General features: G+C 39.4%; 1 protein-coding gene across 1 annotated transcript in view; it reads right to left on the reverse strand.

Annotated features, from left to right (window-relative positions):
- Positions 1-1,053: 1,053 nt before the first annotated feature.
- CALCR (calcitonin receptor) overlaps positions 1,054-21,943 on the reverse strand; it is a 65,038-nt gene continuing 44,148 nt past the window's right edge. Inside the window, exons 10-12 of the mRNA XM_032237980.1 lie at positions 21,242-21,460; positions 11,767-11,808; positions 1,054-1,383 (exon numbers count right to left, since the gene is read on the reverse strand). Coding sequence (XP_032093871.1) covers positions 1,162-1,383; positions 11,767-11,808; positions 21,242-21,460 — 483 coding nt within the window. The 3' untranslated portion in view covers positions 1,054-1,161. The remainder of the gene's footprint in view (positions 1,384-11,766; positions 11,809-21,241; positions 21,461-21,943) is intronic.

Genomic DNA, 21,943 nt, shown 5'->3' on the forward strand with positions numbered 1-21,943 from the left:
AATTCTAACTGGTTCTAACTTGTAAAATGAATGAATATTTAGAGTCAGAAAAACATCAATGGTAATATTAAAGAAGAACGAAAAAGAAAGGAAGAAAGAATTAAAGAAAGAAGCTATTTTCCAAAAAGAATTCTTATTTTATTTCCAGAAAAAAAATAGTTCCCTATCTCTAATTTTTTGGACTGAAAAATATGGCTGACAAATTTTCATTGAAACAATTTATATATAGCCGATGTACTGAACAAGGCCCTAGAATCATCTCAGTAGTCTTCCTGAGAGAATATTATTATATAATATTTAATGTCTTTTTTTTTTTATAGTCATTTATTTGACATTTATAGGCCGCCCTTTTCCCTGAGGGGACTCAGGGCGGCTTACAATTAATAGGGAGGGAGTGCAAGACAGAACACAAGAAAAAAAGAAAAATGTGAATAAAAAAAATAAACCAGTAAAACACAACATTCATTCAGCATTCGGGTGGAGCGAGGTTAAGGTCTTATCCCCAGGCCTGACGGGATAGCCAGATCTTGAGGGCTGTGCGGAAGGTCTAAAGTTTTTTCTAAACTTTATGATACAATAAATAATTTACCTTCATTTCTATCTCCTGCTTGATGTCAGAATAATATTGAATAGCTAGCATCCTGTTGTGGTAGTAAAGATTTACATATAGGACATATATTTTTGTATTGTTAGGCTCCAGGTTGTGGGGTGGGGAAAATCACTTTGAGACAGTACTTGGACTTACTGAAAATAAAATAATAAAAATGCTCCAACATAATGACAAATAATTCATGTTTATAGCAATAGTTCTTTACCATCTCCACCTCCAATTTGTACTTAGTTGGATAACAAGATCTTTTGTAGAAATAATGTGATATCCTAGTGGGATGTCTGATGCAAAGTTTTATTACTATTGCATCCTCATTTTATATGGCCAAGATATGGAACTGATGAAAACTCTTTTGAAAGATCATTGGCAACTGGGATCAGTCCCCATGTCTGAATCTCTATCAGACTTTCATGAACTGGTGCCACAAGAGAGCTGAATTTCTGCACTTTGCATATGATGGTTCCAGTTTGCTGAGCAAGTATGCACATTGCCGGGGCTTTACAGTCTGCTCCTTTGTGCAGAAATAAAAAGTGGAACCCTTTAATTATAAATTAAGCAGATGTCTCTCCAGATTTTAATGCAACAAGTTCGGAGTCATGTATGTACTTTCCATTCAGATGCTCACTGTTGGAATCATGATGATATAGATAAACAGGAACCTCCGTGATAGATGTTGCTGTGTAGGAGGTAGACCGTGTAGAGCAATGATCACGGCGCCTTTGACCCCACTGAGTTTTATACTGCATCCATTGCCGCTTCAGAGTTCCTTGGACCTATAACCAACATATATTAATTGTTAGCAAATACTTGTGAATTAATTATAAGAAGAAGAAAAAGGTCTGATTTCTGAAAAACATATTTAGAATGGAAATAACTTCAGTCAAAATACTACTCAGTTTTCTCAAATAGCCTTCCCATTTGTCACACTATAACTCCCCTAGCAATGATCACACTTTGCATGTGTTGACATCTCACATACCAGTGGGTGATTTCCATAATCAATAAGTGACATCAATGAGATATAAAGAAGCACATGTGGAATTCAGTTCATACAAAAAGATTGTCTCTTGCCTCCCTCCTAAAACATGCCCTTCCTTTATAGAATATGCTTAGAGATCAGAAACTCTCCAAAACTGAAGTATATGCTTCTGGAAATTGCATATAGAAAGAAAAAGACATCAGGATCAGTGGTGGGATTCAATTTTTTTTTACTACCGGTTCTGGCTTGGTGGGCATGGCTTGGCTTGGTGAGCGTGGCAGGGGAAGGATACTGTAAAATCTCCATTCCCACCACACTCCAGGGGAAGGATAGTGCAAAATCCCTACTTCCTCCTGATCAGCTGGACTCGGGAGGCAGAGAATAGATGGGGGTGGGGCAAGTCAGAGATGGTATTTACCGGTCCTCCGAACTACTCAAAATTTCTGCTACTGGTTCTACAGAACTGGTCAGAACCTGCTGAATACCGCCTCTGATCAGGATCAATCCTTCTTGTGCCTGAACAAATGTTCCTTCATTCAAGCTGGGCTCTGCCTTTTATTTTGTCTTCCTTGGAACCAACGGTGCCAGACGCTGTGCTGTTTTTGTGAATTTTGAGGAAAATATTAGCTATCCAATATATGACTCCCAAAGGAGATTTAATGCTCCTTGTGGTAATGCTTTTAACCTGCAAATCGCTAGAGATAGTTAGCTATTGTCCAGGATATAAATAGTAGTAAAAAAAGTGGGAAGAAAGCAGCAAGTCCACCCTGTTCAAATTAAGCCAAAGTGAGTCTTTGAAAAGAGGTCAAAGGAGTCCCACAAAAGTCAATTAACTAGCTAGCCCTGATAAAGAGTTTTTTTTTAATAAGGTAAAATTATAGTTAAAATCTGTGTCTTGTGACACAGAGCCAGCAACCATTCAGTGTTGAACCATTCAGCAATATAACACTGTCTCAGTCAATGCAATTTTGAAATCTTTCGTATATGGCTCTTATTGTATTATCACGAGCGATTGTGGGTGCACCAAGGTACACCCACGTTACACCTATCCTCCGCGAGCTGCACTGGCTACCTATTAGTCTCTGAATCCGCTTCAAGGTGCTGGTCGCTACCTATAAAGCCCTACATGGTATCGGACCTGGGTACCTGAGAGACCGCCTCCTGCCGATTACCTCTCTCAGACCAATTAGATCGCACAGGTTGGGTCTCCTCTGGATTCCATCTGCCAGCCAATGTTGGCTGGCGACTCCCCGGGGGAGAGCCTTCTCTGTTGCAGCTCCGGCCCTCTGGAACGAGCTCCCTGTCGAGATCCGGATCCTTACTACCCTCCTGGCCTTCCGCAAAGCCACCAAGTCCTGGCTATTCCAGCAGACTGGGGGGAGCTGAGAAGCACCTACCTCCATAGAAATTGTGAATGTTGGTTTTGTTTTTAATATGTTGTCTTTGTCTTGTTCCCCTCTTTCCCTTGTCTTTTGTGAGCCGCCCGGAGTCCTCTGGGAGTGGGCGGCATACAAGACAAATAAATAAATAAATAAATAAATAAATCTTCCTGATTCTCCTTCCAAAGATTTTTATATGATCCAACATCCACCTGTGCATCCATTCTGATCTGTAATTTTTAGTTGGCACCATACATTCAGATGTGTTTTATTTTTCAAATCTAGATCCCTGTTCCAATGTCCCCAAAGTCATGAACAATAAACAACCATTCAGCAAGTCCAAGCCTTTCAATATTTAGGAGCTTCGGGAATCAGAAATATCCATTGTGACTAACTTAAAGGACATCCGGATCATTCTCAGCTATACAAGCTTTCTATTTTAATCAACTATTTTAATCAAGTCCTTCCAGCTGCTAAAACGTATGTCCACTTATTGCCTGAGATTCAATTAAAGCCATACAGTGAGATGGAAATATTAGAGAAAGTTCCATCTAAAGTTTGGAAAATATTTCCCAGTTCCTGTGCTGCATTTCAAATGTTGTATTTAGACAAGAAGAAGAGCCACTAGAGTTGAATCTGGCTTTTAGATTATTATATTCAATTTTTTTTAAGGATTTGTTATACTGTGCAATCCAGCTTAATTTTAGTTCCATTAGCTTCTTTTGTTATAGGAGACAATTTTTGTTCCACATGAAAAAAGAAACATTATTAAGAAGTTATAATTCTGTGGCTTTGCTTGGGATACCCTTTTGCCATTTGAGTTAGAGGGAGCCAATACAATTTGGAATGAAAGAAAGGCCATCAGCAAAGTGTAAAAGGCAAACTGATTACTTAGCTTGCACCTTTGATATATTCAGTAATAACCAAATATAATTTCCAAAATATAAACCAGTTAGCCATTTGGACAAAATCATTGTTTCAAATTTAGAAGAGCTTCATCCTTGGTTCACTTTAATACTCTCCCCAGGATTGGAAGTGATAAACAGGAAAATTAATGTTTCCAAATGATTGCGCCCCATTGATGGAGGGCAATTCAATCCAGAGTGTGTTATATGGCCAATTCTAAGGAACACTCATTTTAATTGATCTTTCTACTCTATAAATTCAAAGGATGTTCTGACATCCATCCAACCAACCAACCAACCAACCAACCAACCAACCAACCAACCAACCAACCAACCAACCAACCAACCAACCTTAAATTCTTGGCTCCACCTGTGAACATCAGGGTTTTGATACAAATAAAGGGGGGGAAATCATGCAGAACATGGCTTCTAATTCTCCCCTCCAATATTTTAACAATAGTTTCCCTTTGGGCTATGACATGCAATTGAATAGGAAGAGAGACAGAAAGCTTAGAATGCAGAAGAGCTTAGTTTTTCCAGGTCACAGTCCAACCGCCTCTTCCACAGAGATCCACTGATAATTTTTTAAATAATTCCCCCTTCCAAAGAACACATCAACATCTGGGCCATTTTTAGCTCAGCTGTTTTGCTGGTTTCTTCTACCATACCAAATTTGGTTCCATTCTGTTTAGTGTTCAGGGTGTTAGCCTGCTGATGAGCAGTCTTAAGCCCTTTCACATACTTTCTAACATTGTATTGCAATGAATAAAATGGATTCTTCAGGCTATTCATTTTTAAAGTAATGCTTTTGGCTTTTTCTGAAATGATATCATTCTTGGTTGGTAATAATTCACTCTCATTTATCATCTATTAGGAATAAATTGTTAAAAATCAGTCTGAAACAACTTTCTCTTCCTACACCCCAAATCTCAGTGATTATTTCCTTCTCAACTTTAAAGGATAATGGCTAGCTTCACAGAATGGTCAGGCTGCATAAATCTGACAACACCAAAATTGCAACATAAAGACTATCTATATAGAGCATGTAGATTAAACTTTATATTACAAATGTATTTGGAATGTTTATAGAAAGCATCTATATCCAGTTTTCTACTGGTTCTTCCTTTCAAAATGATTCCACAAAAGAGAAAAATGTCAGCCATTACAAATCTCCTTTCATGGGCAATGATCATAATAAGCAACATGAATTCCAGGCTGGAACCATGAAAAAATACATCTTTCTTTAAATTGAAGAAATAGCTTATTTAGCGTCATGCTTTTTCACTAGGTGGGATTGAATTTAGGCTATTACGCCAGTTTGAAAGTTAAATGACATATAGAATTCCACAGGTTTGGTAGCCCTAAAAAAATTAGGCAATTTATTTCTGACTCAATTGCCACATATGTGAGATCTCAGTCATTGCATGCATTTCTAGGGTGACATTAGCCATTCAAATGATTGGCCCTTAAAGAAAATTCTGACCTCAATCATTTTAAGCTAGAGAGTCTTTAAAAGAGAAAGAATGCTTATGGTCTTTATAGACATGAAACTGTTTAACTCTTATTTTTCTTTGGTAAATGCCAAAAGTCATAATTATGGTTTCCTTTTTTTTTTTTATTAAGCAGACTTTTCCTGATTATTGTAGGAAACCCTACAACCTATAGAAGTTTGAGGCATGAAAGTTCTTTTTAGTCATTATTTCTTAATGTTTCTATATCATCAAAAATAGAGATGGATTTTACATTACTTTGTGGACTAAAAATATAGAAGTGCCATTAATTATATCTGAGTGCACTTAATTTATTCTTATTAGATAGTTCTGTCTTTAATTTACTGTCTGGCAGTTCCTTCAAATTATGGCTTGACATATGTGAGGTTTCTCAAACATAACGAAAAGAAAAAATACCTAGAAACTTGAGACATACCAGCTCAATAGAGGTATAAGCAGTGCTATGAATTCAATAAACAGTGTTTTTGAACTCACATTCAGTTTAGTAACTTTTTTATCAATATCAAAGATTTTTCCACATAAAAATTCTCTCCTGGATTTTCTCCCCCACCTGTTTACATTTTATTTTGAGGGCAAATCTATTAGTTGTTACTCTTGTTAAGCAAAAAAATCTTACAGTTCTGCCCATAAATCCCAGTTTAATGTCTTCCCATTCTCCTTCAAAGCTTTTTAAAAAAGATGAAGATTAAATAAAAATGCCAATAGATTAAAGTCACCAAGTTACAGAATTGGAAGGCCAACAGAACCATCGAGTCTGATTCCCCATTCAGTGCAGACATACAAATGAAAACATCTATAATACATGGTTTTTTGGTTTTTGCATTATACACATTCAACAAAGGAGAATCCACTTTCTCTAAAAAATTGGGTTTTTTTAAAAAAAATCAAATTGTTCTTATCATAAGTTTAGATTGAATACAGATTTAATTATATACAGTATACTTGTAATAAGTGAAATATTTATTTCAATGGACTTACTACTTTCAAATATGTAAAGATTTAGAGTCAGCATATTTTATTTTCTCGGTTATATTTAAAGCATTAATATTTAATTTCATCTTGTTCCTTCTATAATGTTGAACTCTAGATAAAACTGGTACTGAGAATTTGTAAATAACTGAACCTGCAATATTTGTTCCAAATGTAGGTACAGAATAATAACTTTTGAAATCCTTCAGTCTATCTTGTACAATGGAATGTACAATGGCCTAAAATATGCAATTCATCTTATGATAAAATGTAACTTCCATCTCATTATAGTTAATCTCCTTTTGTTGCAAAGGAATTGTTTTCTTCCTTTAAGAAATGCTTCACTGGAAAAAAAAATGAAAATGAAGGATCTGTGCAGAATATCTTCCCACCGTCATGGTTATGTGTTAAAATTAAGCTGAGGAAAAAGGATGTTTTCAGTGATTTTATATATATATAAGTCCCAACTCAAAGGAGCAGTTCTTATACCATCATGGGCAAATGAATGTCCAATCTTTTCGTGAAAATGTCCAGCACTCACAATTCTGAGTGGCAAACTCTTCCATTAATTAGTTGTCCTCATTGTCAGGAAATTTTTTCCTTAGTTCCAAATCTGATCTCTCTTTAAAGAACTTCCACCCATTGCTTCTTGTCCCACCCGCAGGTACTTTAAACCTGAGTTCCCCAACCTTTCTGCCTTTGTAGACCAGTGGGGGGATGTAGGCAAGCATGCACATGCAAATGTAGCGCAGATGCACATGGTCGCTCACTTCCATGGCTAGGTTCCAATTGGCTCAAGGCCCAGTTGTGCGCTTTGGCCTGGAGTTGGGGATTTAGAGAAGAAGTCAACTCCTCTGTGACAGCCCCTCAAAAGTAGTGAAAGGTAGCTATCATGTCATTCCTAATCATTCTTTTTGTTAGGCTAGACATACCTAATTCCCTTAATTGTTCATTGTATGCTTTACGCTCCAGATCAGTGGGGGGTTCCTACTGGTTCAGACTGGTTCAGCTGAACCAGTAGTGGTTTGGCAGCCTGGGTGGCTGAAACTGGCAGCGACCCAGGTCGGCCATGCCCCTGAACTGGTTCTCAGGGCGGCACCATAGGAGGCGCCATCTTGTTTTTTGCTTCTGTGCATGTGCAGAACAATTTTTATTGCACTGTGGATGTGCACACAGTGTGCACCAAGCATGCACAGTGCTCACCAAGCATGCACAGTGCGCATCAAGCATGCACAGTGCGCATCAAGCATGTGCAGCACGCCCAAGAGCAGTAGTGTCTGCCGGAACCCACCCCTGCTCCTGATCCTTTATCATCTTTTGTTGTTCTTCTCTGCTCTCTTTCCACGGTCTCAGCATCTTTTTTATATCATGGTAACTAAAACTGGATGCAGTATTCCAAATGTGGCATCACTAGTGCAGTACAAGGCAGGACTATCACTTCTTGTGATCTTGATGCTGTCTCTCTGTTCATACATTAAAATTTTCAGAGAGTTGGGTCCTTGCATAATGTGTCCTAAGTAGGATAATTTGATCCTAGTCATTTTTGTCTCAAGTAAGAACGCTAAGTTGATTTGTTTAATCCATTGGTTTGTTTCCTTGGCTCTCCATGATATTCTCAGGAGTGCTCTCCAACACAAAAGTTCAAAGACATAAATAGTCTTCCTATCCTTCTTTAAAGCCTACTTTTGCTTCAATAGAATATCCCAGCAAATATATTGACTTGCACAATTCTGATCTCTATAAATACAGTATAGAAACATCATGGCATTTTTTTTTCAAAGGCTTCCTGGCTGTTCTATCAAGTGCTAGTCTGTGGCATATTTCTTGATTGCTTGACCCAATACTGTTGATCCTATAAAAGGCAGAAGCTATCCACTTTCAATATCTTCACATCTTATCAACACAGGAATGTAAATAATGCTCCTGAGCAAAAGATAGCTTTAATATAAAATCACTGCATACAATTATTCTGACATTATAACTAAAAAATGACAAATGCAACATATAATTTTTATCAAGAGGTATCATTTATATTGCTCAGCCCAGCTGATAGAAGGATTGTCTTTGCTTCTGAACCATTTTTAAAAATGTTTGATCTTATCAGGAGCTGATCATTTAGCACAGAAAACGCAGATACTGTGTCCGCAGTAAAATGACTTAAATAACCAATTTCTTTCAAGTGGAACTTGTAGTTAGTGGCAGCCAGGTTATTCTCCCAAATCACAGTGGCTGCTTTCCAAAACAATAATATCGTTCAATATCGATCTACTCAAACTGGTATGGAAAGAACTGTCAAAATTGCAAGAAGACACTGATTTATATAATCTATGGCTGCGATGGCGAATCTATGGCACACATGCCAGAAGGTGGCATGCAGAGCCCTCTCTGTGGGCATGTGCGCCATCCCCAGCTGGTCTTCTAGTTTCTGGCATGCGCATGCACACTGGCCAGTTGGTCTTCACGCGTGCTGGAGAACCGGAAACCCAAAGACCAGCTGACCACCTGGTCTTTGGCTTTCTGGTGCCCCAGTGTGTGCAAAGATCAGCTGTCTGGTGTGCATCCATCTGCCGGAAACACAAAGACCAGGTGACCAGCACACACCTGTGCAGTGGCCAGCTGGTCTTCTGGTTTCCAGCAATCTGGCATGCACACATGCACACATTCTAGTTTTGGCACTTTGTGCCAAAAAGGTTGATCTGTGGCCTCATCATTATGCTCAAGGATCTGCAGATTTTGAAGATGACTGGATTCAATGCTATGTATACTTTTCTTTTGGTGAAACCCAGACTTTTCCCCATTTTTGTTTATAACAGTAAAAGGCAAGGATGCTACGGATCAAGAGACCGTTTCAAAAATAATCTGACATGATCCTCATGCTTTTAATTTCTTCTATATTTGAACTGCTAGAATGCTAGAATTGCAAAAGACCTTGGGACATTATTTATTGCACTTATTTACCAAGGATTTACAGTGCTTTCTACGGTTAATTAAAATCTATATCAAATAAAATTAAACCAAAGCTAAATTAAATTTAAACATACTAATTAGTCAGAGCATTATCAACCAAGCCAACAAAAACAAAACAACAGAAACAATCAATGGTGTCTCTGGCAGATCTCACCTTCTGTCATCCTCTGGAATGATATCAAAGAGGATAATTTAACATGCAAGGAGTGACTTTCCATAGGAAGGCTGAGTCCAAGAGATGCTATTTTTCACTTATGATAAAAAACAACAACAACTCCAGGTTCATCTTCATTTACATTATGAAACTGGAACAATCAACAGTCTCTCCTAGCATGGTTTAGAACTTTGTAGATCAGAATGTAAACCAGAATTTTGAATTGTACCTTATTGAGAGTCAATGCCTAGTCCACAACACCAGTGCCATATATTTCTGGAAGTCTGCTAGCAAGTAGGTTGTCGTATTTTCCCCATATTTGATCTAAACAGGCCCACATAGAAGAGGTTGCTGCAATCTAAATGCATAGCAATTAATAACACCATTCAACAACATTTTGGTGTGGCACCAATTATAGAGAAGATGAGAGAAGCCCAGCTCTGCTGGTATAGACATATCCTGAGAGCAGCATCTTCTACCATTGCCAAGACTGCCTACCAACTAGAAGTCAATGGCTGGCTGCCTTGCAGGTGCCCAAAACAGAGATGGCAAGATACCATCAACTAAGATACACAAGACATGGACCTGCACCCTGGAGACACAGCTGACTGTGCAAAGTGGCACTCATGACCCAAAAAGCAGACTATGCTCTTGCTAGGAGGAAGAAGATTTAATGAAGACATAACAGTTTACTGTATCAGGATCTTCAGTCTTTAGCTAGGGCTGTAAATGGTATATCTATTTCTAGTGTCTATCCACCAGCAGCCATGATTCCCCAGAAGGCTCACCAAATCACACATCCCAAATCAGACATAAGTAGGGAGATAGTTCTGGAACTGACAGAGAATCATGATGGAGAAATGCTAAATCTTTTTTCTTGAATTCGATTGCAGAATGTTTCAACCAATCCAAACCTTGACAGACACTAGACTCTGACAAGTCCTCCACAACCTCATCTGGGATAGGAATATTCTATTCAGTATCAAAAGCATAATTTAAAAAGCTATTGTGGTACAGTGGTTAACTCACTGCTCACTGCCAGGAGTTTGATCCTAACCGGCCCAAGGTTGACTCAGCCTTCCATCCTCCCGAGGTGGGTAAAATGAGGACCCAGATTGTTGGGAGCAATAGGCTGGCTCTGTAAACTGCTTAGAGAGGACTGTAAAGCACTGTAAAGCGGTATCTAAATCTAAGTGCAATTGCTATGAATCCAGGGAAGACAAAATGTACCATATGGCCTCAGTAGTTTTTTCCCCCCAGGCCCAGGAGTCTCTTCGGATTATGTAAATATGGACAACTGAACATGATTGTAGATGCTGATGTAATCAACTGTATCAATCAATTCAATGTGTTATTCATAGTTATCATGAATCTCAGTCATACCCAAACTTTTCAAAGCAATTGTTCTTGATGTTGGTGAATTCTTGCTGTGAATATTTAACGTTTTGGGCCTTCAGGATTTTTTTTTAATATAGGTAATCCTTGATTTATGACCACAATTGTGACTGGAGCTTCTGTCACTAAGTAAGGTGATCATTAAGTAAATCCTGCTCAAATGCTACCATGGTTGTTAAGTGGATCCAGCTTCCCATGCTGTCTATGCATGTTGAAAGCTGGCGAGGAAGGCTGCAAATTATGATTACGTGACCCTGAGTTGCTACACTCATTGCAAATACATGCTGGTTGCCAAGAGGCAAAATTCTGATCATGTGACTACAAGGTGGCTGCAATGGTTTTTAATGTGAGTCATAAGACACCTTTTTTTAAAAAAACCACTATCATAATTTTGACTGGTTGCTAAAGAAATGGTCATAAATTGAGGACTACCTGTAACGTTGATTAAAATCTTTTGTTTTACTTCCCTATATTGAAACCAGAAGTTTTTTTCTACCTGATACTAAAGATTTCATCCGTTTCTTAAAGATTCATTTATTCACTGTATTTGTATTAGTTCCATTACAACAGCGGCTTGCAGAGTAACAAGCAATAATAAAAGCTTATAACAAACCTTATAAAATATTTCAACACAACAAATAAAATAAATGGTAAGTATTAAAATGGCAGAGATAAAATGGATTAGTAAACCATGCATGCAGCATTAAGATAAATGTTAAAAGATCTGAGCAATGACTGACTAAAATTGACCTGGCTCAAAATATCAACCAAGGTATTTCTGTCATTTGTTGCGAGTAATTTGTTTTGTTTTCCAAGCTAATTAAACAGGAATTCTATTTATCATATAAGGACTAAACGGCAATATTAAATGACATGAAATGAAGTTTATTTGCTTACCTCTCCATTGAAGAAACAGAAAATAGTTGCCACAAGTAAGCCCTGAAAAGAAAAAAGAAAATCAAATTATTCAGATTGTTGCTTTGATTATAGAAATTATAGAATGAATTGTGTGTGTGTGTTGGGTTTCCATTTTTTTACTACTGGTTCGCTTGCGTACGTGTGTGATGTTTCTGCGCATGTGCAGAAGCATCCGGGCAGGTGGGTGGAGCCTCCTGCCACCGCCACTGCTGGTTCGCTTGATTTGGGTCGAACCAGCAGAAATCCATTTCTGGTGTGTGTGTGTGTGTGTTATTAGAATGAAATAAATCAGATATATTTATAACATTTCACTATATGCAGGTATAGTTAGAGTATAATAATTTACAATTCAAGAATTCTGCTAAAGAGCTATTTAACCTAGCATCCTGTTACAGAAAACAGACAACTAATCTTTTTCTCTAGTACAGGAGTTTCAAACTCATGTCATCAGAGTGGCATCATGTGATGTATCGGGACTTTTCCCGCTTCGCTAAACTGGGTAAGGGCGTGACCAGCATGTTGCGCATCCAGCCCTCAGGTCAAGTGTTTGATAGCCTTGCTCTAGTAACTTCCTCTGTTTCTCTAATCTTCTTTTAAAACTATTTAAAAACTAATCAGGGATCCTGAAGTTCTAAGTAAGAATGATCGAAATAAACATTTTGATACTGTTCTGATTCAATGGTACTTGAGTCGGAAATTATCACCACACACAATGAAAAGAAATTCCATTATTGATCTTCAGTTACATATTCATATTGATGTGAAACACTTCATTTTGTCTGTCCAGAATTTCACAATTTATTTCTTACATTTAGTTTTCCTCGATCAGAGACAAATCGAAAGGGGTTCAAAATGGAGTCTCAAAAAGTCAAGATGGCACTTGCAATCAAATTCCAACTCCATATGTACACTTTTTCAATCACTCACACACACGCACACACACACACACTTATAAAGGGATAAAAAGAAAGAAAAAACCCCATACAATTATGCCTTCTGCCCTTCTTTCTATTGAGTAATTATCATGTTGAACTTTCCCCCAAATGCTTAGTCTAAACCCCTGCTCCTTTATAACAAGAACTGAACCAATAACACTTGTAAGAAAATGGAGAGGGATTCAACAATGGTCATCATGACAATGTCATGACTTTTTGATACCTCCTTCTCTGCCTCCTGTGGATGCCTCTTATGTAAAATAAAAAGTGGCATTTTTGAAGTAGTCATTCTTTCTTCCCGTAAAAACCAAGTCTTTTGATACAGAGTGGCATTTTCACAAAGAGTAGAGAAATTTGTGGAAAGAAATTATCATTCAAATGCAAACTTACAGGGGAAATTAATGGTCTGAAAGTACTTATTTCTTTTCCAAAAGAATACAGGATAAGCAGGTTAGAATTTTGGGACATTTGAAAAAAAGAAACACACCTATTTGGTGCAAGCTTTATTGTGATATTCAACCAAAGGACATAACACCTTTGGATTGGGTGATCTTTTGTCGGCAGAACACGTGCCTTTCTTGCATGTTATATTATTGTCTCTATTTCTTGCCTGCTAATTTAAAATGAAGTGGAAGTTATATCATCAATAGGATTGCCATTAACTGAGCTACCAAATTCTTCATTAGATGGTATAAGGCTATAGGAAACTCTTTGCTGCCTTCTAGAGAACATCTGGATTGTTGTAGTTCAGATATGTCAGTCTTACCCCTTGATGCATTGACAAAGGATCCCTAATTATTTGTTGCAGCCAGAGGGGGTGGGGGAACCCCTGCAGGGAAGAGCTGAGGAATTTGTTCAGTTTCTGTCGGACAAAATCACTCAGTTTCGGACAGACCTAGACTCCGCTTGGGCAATACCAGCTGATGTGCCAAAACTGAGTCTAAGTCAGTTTTCCTGGGATGAATTCGATTTTGTCACCCCTGAGGAAGTGGACAAGGCCATGGGAGCGATGAGCGCCTCTATCTGTTTACTGGACCCGTGCCCCTCCTGGCTGGTTTCGACCAGCAGGGAGGTGACACGTGGCTGGCTCCAGGCGATCACCAACGCTTCTTTGCAGGAGGGGTCTTTCCCGCAACCATTAAAGGAAGCAGTGGTGAGGCCCCTCCTCAAGAAGCCTTCCCTGGATCCAGCCGTCCTGGAAAACTACCATCCGGTCTCCAACCTCCCTTTTTGGGGGAAAGTTATTGAGAAGGTGGTGGCGCTTCATCTCCGACGGACCTTGAATGAAGCAGATTATCTGGATTCCTTTCAGTCTGGTTTCAGGCCTGGGTACAGCACAGAAACCACTTTGGTTGCACTGACCGATGATCTCTGGCAGGCGAGGGATAGAGGGCATTCCTCTATCCTGGTGCTTCTTGACCTCTCAGTGGCTTTCGATACCATCAACCATGGTATCTTTCTGCGATATCTGGAGGAGGTGGGAGTGGGAGGCACTGTTCTATAGTGGTTCTCCTATTACCTCTCCGGTAGGTCCCAGTCGGTGTTGGTCGGGGGACAGAGGTCGACCCCTAGGCCCCTCAATTGTGGGGTGCTGCAGGGTTCGGTCCTATCCCCCCTCCTATTTAACATCTACATGAAACCGCTGGGTGAGATCATACGACGGCACGGGATAAAGTACCATCAATACGCAGATGATACACAATTGTATCTATCTGCCCCATGCCAGCTCAGTGTAGCAGCGGATGTGATGTGCCGATGCCTGGACGCTGTCAGGATCTGGATGGGGGTAAACAAACTCGTGCTCAATCCCAAAAAGACCGAGTGGCTGTGGATGCTGCCCCCGAAGCACAGGTCAGACAGTCCATCCTTAATGCTGGGGGGTGAAAATTTACACTCCTCAGAGAGGGACCGCAATTTGGGGGTCCTCCTGGATTCACAGCTGACACTGGAACACCACTTGTTGGCTGTGACCAGGGGGGCCTTTGCCCAGGTTTGCCTGGTGCATCAATTACGGCCCTACTTGGATCGGGGCGCACTTCAAACAGTCACTCACACCCTTGTCACCTCAAGGCTGGATTATTGCAATGCGCTCTACATGGGGCTACCCCTGAAAAGTGTTCGGAGACTACAGCTAGTCCAGAATGCAGCCGCGCGAGCGATATTGGGTGTACCCACTGGCTGCCAATTGGTCTCCGAATGCAATTCAAGGTGTTGGTCATTACCTTTAAAGCCCTACATGGCTCAGGACCAGCGTATTTACGAGACCGCCTACTGCCACATACCTCCCAACGGCTGATAAGATCCCACAGGGTGGGCCTCCTTAGGACGCTATCAGCCAGACAGTGTTGGCTGGCGGGGCCTCGGAGGAGAGCCTTCTCTGTGGCTGCTCCGACCCTGTAGAATCAGCTAACCCCAGAGGTCTGGACCTCACCCACCCTCATGGCCTTCAGAAAAGCTGTTAAGACCTGGCTGTTCCGGTAGGCCTGGGGCTGTTGACCTTATTATTTAGGGTCCAGCCCCAATCAGAACGTATGCGTGTTGGAGAATTTTTAAATTTTTTATTTTTAATTTTTATTTTGTTTGTTTTCTTTTCTTGTTCTGTGTAAGCCACCCGGAGTCCTCCAGGATTGGGCAGCCTATAAATCTAATAAATTGAATTGAATTGAATTGTAATAGCAATCTTCCTCTTTTTAAAAGATGTTTTTATCATGTTTATAAAAGCATTTCGGGTCATATAATTTCATGGACACATTTCACAAATATAATATAATCTGAACTTGTTCAGATGGCTTTGAAATAAGATTTTAGTTCCTTACTCCATAGGCAATACTACCAAAGGTAAATATAAGAGCCATGTAAGAAACAATGAGGAGGTTAAAGGCAATAAATGAGGTAATTTCAAAATAACAAATGCTCATTAAAAAATAGCTTGTTTTGCTTTATAACATTTTGAACCTGAAACTACTGTCCTTGCCTAAAACTATTGCTCTTCCATCAATGCAGCCTTCTCCAACAGAATGACTACTAGATTTCTTGGAAATTACTTCTAGAATTATGAACCACTAGATTACCTGGTCAAATTTGCCATGAATCTTAAGAATAATAGTTCCAATAGCGCTGTGGTGATTATTCAGGAGGAAAATAGTGAAGAAATATACATACATACATATACATTTACATATGCCTATGCCTACACCTATGCCTAAGCCTACACCTACATCTATACCTATAACTATACATCAGGGGTAGGTTCCTGCCAGTTCTAACCTCTTCTATAGAAGAGGTTCCACAAATCTACAGTGCCATTTAGAACCAGTTCCAGCTCCCTCCCCCCATCCGTCCACACATCATCAAGATGAAGAGCGAGAGGAGGAATTCTGGGAGTTGAAGTCCACAAGTCTTAAAGCTGTCAAGTTTGAACACCTCTGGGGTTTTTTTTTCCTAAAGGGTTAGGGGTGCAAGGGTCTTGTAACTTGACAGCTTTAAGCCTTGCATGCTTCAAATCCCAGAGTTTCTGAGCCAACATTTTGGTTGCTAAGCAAGAGTGTTGTTAAGTGAGTTTCACCACATTTTACAAGTTGGCCATGCCCACCCAGTCACATGGTCAGCAAGCCACTCCCATCCAGTCACATGGCTGGCAAGCCATTCCCACAAAGCAGGCCACACCTACAGAAGAGGTTCTAAAAAATTTTGAAACCCACCACTGATATACATATACATTTTCCCTTGTAAGATTGAGATTGTCTTGGCAACATTTCAGCGAGGTCTCAATTGCTATCTTCAGGCTGGTGTTTTGGGCTGAAGATGGCGAATGAGACCTCGCTGAAACGTTGCCAAGCAATCTCAATCTTACATGGGAAAAGACCCGAATACAACAAGACCAGCATACCTACACCCATGACTAGAAAGTATGTATGATGTAATCAGTGGACACATTTCAATGCATTTATTCCAGTATTTTAACACATTATTCCAAAGCAGTTGCAATATAATCCATCTGTGTTTTGCTAGAGATAAGGTACAATAATGTAGTGATTGTATCTCAAACATCCCTGAAGTGCTGTTCCTCTTTGAACAATTTCGAATCCAAATTCTGGAATAATAGTGAGTTGCACACACTGAGCTTCCATAACTTTATTACAGCATACAAATACAAAAATGGCAGTTCAGGAGAATCCTAGAATCATTCTACTTCTTCCTGTCCCACCGCAGCCATTTTCACACAGAACTGTAAAGTTTGAAGCAACTTGGGATAATACAGAATAGAAGCTAAACAAAAGTAGCAGTGCTTGTTGAATATGTTTGAGGGAAAGACGCAGGAGCCATGGAATCAGAGAGTAAGATGTTTATTGCGAGATGACAAGCGATTCAAAACGTCCCTGCAACTGTCAGGGTATTTATACTCGAGCCCAAAGCAACTGTCAAATGACCAGCCAATCAGAGAGCTGGTAACAGGGAACATTTGCATATATAACACTCCTTCCCCCCAGTTATTTGCATACTCAACACTCCTCTAACATTTGCATATATAACAGTGCTGACTTCATACATTGATATGTAATTGGAAAGACTGTCCCATTCTGGGGAGTTATCAAAGATTATTTTAAAGATTAATAAAGCAGTAACCCCTTTAAAAGCCAAACACACTTGCTTCCTATTATTTTATACCACAAATTGGTAATAAATCACAACTATAGCATTGTATGGAGATTTACACATACTGGTAAATCTAAGGCATAGGCTTTGGGAATTGTGTATGGCTTGCAGACTCAGGATTTGTCCTTCTGACAAAGTAGAAACTATGGTTTATAAATTACAATATCAAAGATTAAAACAACCCAAGTACATTGTGGCTCAGTCAGTGAATGACTATCAATGGAATTAAGTGATACCACAGCATACTCAGAAGAGTAGATGTTGCTTCAATTCAGGGCTTTTAATTAGAAAGAAATCACATGATTTCTTCAGTACTATCCAAGGGTTTGACTTGTTCACAAAATATGTGCCATTACAATCTAAATATTTTCGGTAGGTTTTTCTTATCTTCAGTGGCATCCAATTTTATATGAAATACTGATGATCTTGACAGCTTTCTGTTAAGCAGGTTTAAATATTACCCAATGTCAAGTTAAGTATGCATGTGCTTTTGTAAAATTTCTTAGAAGACATTTAGTATTATCTCAGAAGAACAATTCTTGTATGATCATCCTCTTGAGAGTAGTCACAATATATTCCCCAGTTTATTTCTTTGGTTTATTTGTTTTTAATATCTTATAGCAGCAATAATAAATCAATAGATTGCATTGTAGCATATGTATAACCTTACATATATTATTATAGCTTAGAGAATGCATGTATTACAAGCTAATCAACATATTACTGCAATAATATAGGAGTCAGTTTAATCTGCTTTGCTTTTTTGCAGAATACACAATGATAGATTAAAGGGAAAATGTGGCTCCTTCTCCTGCCAGCATCACATTACTTGCATGGCATGCAAAAAAACATATTTTTGATATCTCCTGAGTCCTGATATTAGAAGACTAGCATATTGCTGCATAATCTATAGCTTGATTTGATCTTGGTTTGATATCCTGGCATCATAAATGTTGTTCTTTGCTATAAATATACACAGCTAAATATAGCTTTTTTTATAGCTACAGATGTATTTAAATGTACTTGGAGCATCAGCAATGATTTCAAAGTCTGATATTATCTAAATGCAAATATTTGCTCAGTGAACTGTTACTTAACAATTAGTTATTTATCTCTGACTGCTGATGGATTTAGATTATTTCCCATTTTGGTGGCATAAGAACCATCTATAGCTAGTCCTCAGCTTACAGCCATTGTTAGGACTGTAACTTCCATTACAAAGTGATGTGGGTTGTTTGTCATGCCTGATTTTACAACTTTTTTGGCCCTGTTACTTAAGCAATTAACTTTGATTGTTAAACAAATCTGACTACCCTCACTTTGTTTATTGGAAATACCCTAGCAAGGACTCTCAGTGGCTACTTCTGTTGTAAATAAATTCCACTTGTAAGGTGCTTGAATTTTGATCATATGATCTTGGGGGATGCTGCAACCATTTTAAGTGTATAAGGTAAAGGTAGAGGTTCCCCTCGCACATGCGTGCTAGTCATTCCTGACTCTAGGGGGCAATACTCATCTCTGTTTCAAAACCAAGGAGCCAGCACTGTCAGAAGATGTCTCCGTGGTCATGTGGCCGGCATGACTAAATGCCAAAGGTGCACAGAATGCTGTTACTTTCCCACCAAAGGTGGTCCCTATTTTTCTACCTGCATTTTTAAATGCTTTAGAATTTCTAGGTTGGCGGAAGCTGGGACAAGTAACGGGAGCTCACTCCGTTACATGGCGCTAGGTACTCGAACCCCTGAACTGCCAACCTTTCTGATTGACAAGCTCAACATTCACTGAGCCACTGCGTCCCTTCTATTAAATGTTGTAAGTCACTTTTTTTCAACACTGTCATCAACTCTGAACAGTCAAAATTACAAATGGCAGTTAAGTCAAGGATGGCCTGTACAATGCTGTGGGTATTTGATTTAGGACTAGGAAGGATGGAGCCCCATTTGAGATAAAGGAAGAAAGAGATTTTATGTAGATCTTGTAATCTTGCCTTCCCCAAACACCTCCACCATTGCAAATGCAGCCTGCTGTCTGGGTGGGAAATGCCTGAAACACAATAATGCCCACCCACCCACTCACCTCCTTCTTGCAGGCTGGGTGAGAGAAGAGGCAGAGAAGCTGGAGGGGCCGAGCCTTTGATTGCAGGCAGAGCCATGTTGCCTTTTCAAACTTGTAATTAGTGAAGCTGGGCTTATATAGTTTTATTTAGCCGTGTGTGTGTGTGTGTGTGTGTGTGTGTGTGTGTGTTTGAAAAGGCAACGTGGCTCTGTCTGCAATCAAACTACACTTGGGGATGAAGTTTGAATTCCTCCTCCTCCCTCCAACCCACACGTACCTTTTCCAGCTGTTTCAGAGAGAATTTCAACTCTGCTCTTGCCTGTCATCATGAAAAAAAAAGAAAAAGTAAAAAGAAAAAGGCAAGAGCTGCGGTCAGGCTGAGCTAGTTGCTGCCAGAGTCAACGTCGATGAGGACCCAGATTGTTGGGGGCAATATGCTGACTCTCTGTAAACCGCTTAGAGAGGCCTGAAAGGCCTATGAAGCGGTATATAAGTCTACTGCTATTGCTACTCTGCTTAACTGTTTAAAAAAGCCTCTAAAAAAGCGCCCTCTACAGGAGGAGGCAGGAGAACGACGTGCCTCACCTATGTCAGGAATTTTTAGGCTTTTAACCCTTGCTTAACTCTGCTCGAGTGATCATAAAGTCAGACTAGATGAGGCACGTGGTTCTCCTGCCTCCTCCTGTAGAGGGTGGGGTTTTTTTTAGGTTTTTTAAACAGTTAAGCACTAAACAGAGAAATCCACTGAGACTCTGGTAGCAACTAGCTCAGCCTTTTTCCTTTTACATTTTTTTTCTTTTCATTATGACAGTGGTGAGGCTCTGCCTCCCTGCCTCCCCTGATTGCACATCTCTGAGGTGCAGTATGTGGTTTTGATTTTTCTGTCAGTGTTTTCTGTCATGAATGAGGAACACTGGAAAAAGTATACTGGAAAATGTACACCAAGCACTCTCAGGATGACTAATGAACCAGTGGTTGGATTCAAATTTTTTACTACTGGTTCTGTGGGCGTGGCTTTGTGGGCATGGCAGGGGAAGAATATTGCAAAATCCCCTTTCCCTCCCCACTCTCAAAATTTCTGCTACCGGTTCTCCAGAACCTGTCAGAATTGGCTGAGTACCACCTCTGCAATGAGCAGTATCTCAGACTAGCAAAACAAAGTGGAATGTATTCGTGGGCTGTCAGCCTAAGTAGTCTTCTTCCCATGGTGTTGGGAAAAACACTTAAGCAATGCAAACTGATTATATATCTAGTGACAATTCTCATTCAGATTAAATTTGCCACTCACATTTTTCTGCATTCTTTAGATTTGCAAGTACCAATATTTATTATTTCCATAAATATATTTTTAGATGTGACTATTAAACCCATTACCCAGGCAGTTAGAGAGGGGGGGTTAGTTACTTACCAGAAAGAAAGCATATACGTTTATTCTGTCTTCTTCAAGTTAGCTTTCCCTACATACTATAAATCCCTGCACAATCTTTCTTTTATGTAAAATAATATTTCTATACGAACATTAAAAAATAAGGGATAGATCTAAAATTGTGCCTCCATCTTCCATAAGATTCTATGTTTACTCAGTTAATATGCATAAGAACTCAGCCTAAATTATCTCACAAATTTATGCGTAGATTGTTGTATTTGGAAAATAACCCACAAATCAACTAATCTGCTGTAAAACTGACTTACTCTCATTGACTTCAGTGGCACTAATCCATTATCTGAAGCCAGCTGTGTTTCCTGGGAAAATATTCTTTTGTCAAATGAAACCTACTAGCCTTAGCAAAAAAAAAACATAAACATACCTGATAGTGCATTAAAATATGCATGATGTAATCATATATTTCTCCAGCAAGTTTATTTTCTGGTCTCCAGGGAAAGATGACAAACTGAATACCTAATAAGGGCACAAGAATTAAAGTGGCTCTGACAGCTTTCATGTACATATTGGATTCAGCCCGATGTGTATCTCTCAATTTTGTAACGAGAACTCGTACAATGTTGAGCAAAAAGAAAAAATTGACCTGAAAAAAAAATAAATGTGTTTCTTTTATTCTCATAAAAAATTAAACAAAGATAAAGACATGAATATTCCAATGTAAAGAAAATATTGCTCTCATTTTCATTTGTAACCAACAGGGAATAGCTCACAACCAGGAAACATTAAAGTTTGCCAAGATATTTGCAAAATGTCTGTAAACCACACTAGAAAAGTGGGAGCATACAAGCAACATCTGTTGGTCTTCCTGTCTTTGCAGCTTCAGAAAAGCTTATCCATTTATCCATTTTGTGTCAGAGCACCTCCCTAATCACCTGGGAAGCCTTCGCCTAGAACTGTGATGGCAAGCCTATGGCACACATGCCACAGGTGGCAAGCAGAGCCCTCTCTGCAGGGACGCGAGCTGTCATCCCAGCTCAGCTCCACCGCGTGTGCACATGGGCCTCCCACTGGCTAGCTGATTTTGGGGTGTCTGGGAGGGTGGGGTGCATGCGGGAGACATATGTGC

Source organism: Thamnophis elegans, chromosome Z, assembly GCF_009769535.1.
Source record: "Thamnophis elegans isolate rThaEle1 chromosome Z, rThaEle1.pri, whole genome shotgun sequence".
Lineage (NCBI taxonomy): Eukaryota > Metazoa > Chordata > Lepidosauria > Squamata > Colubridae > Thamnophis > Thamnophis elegans.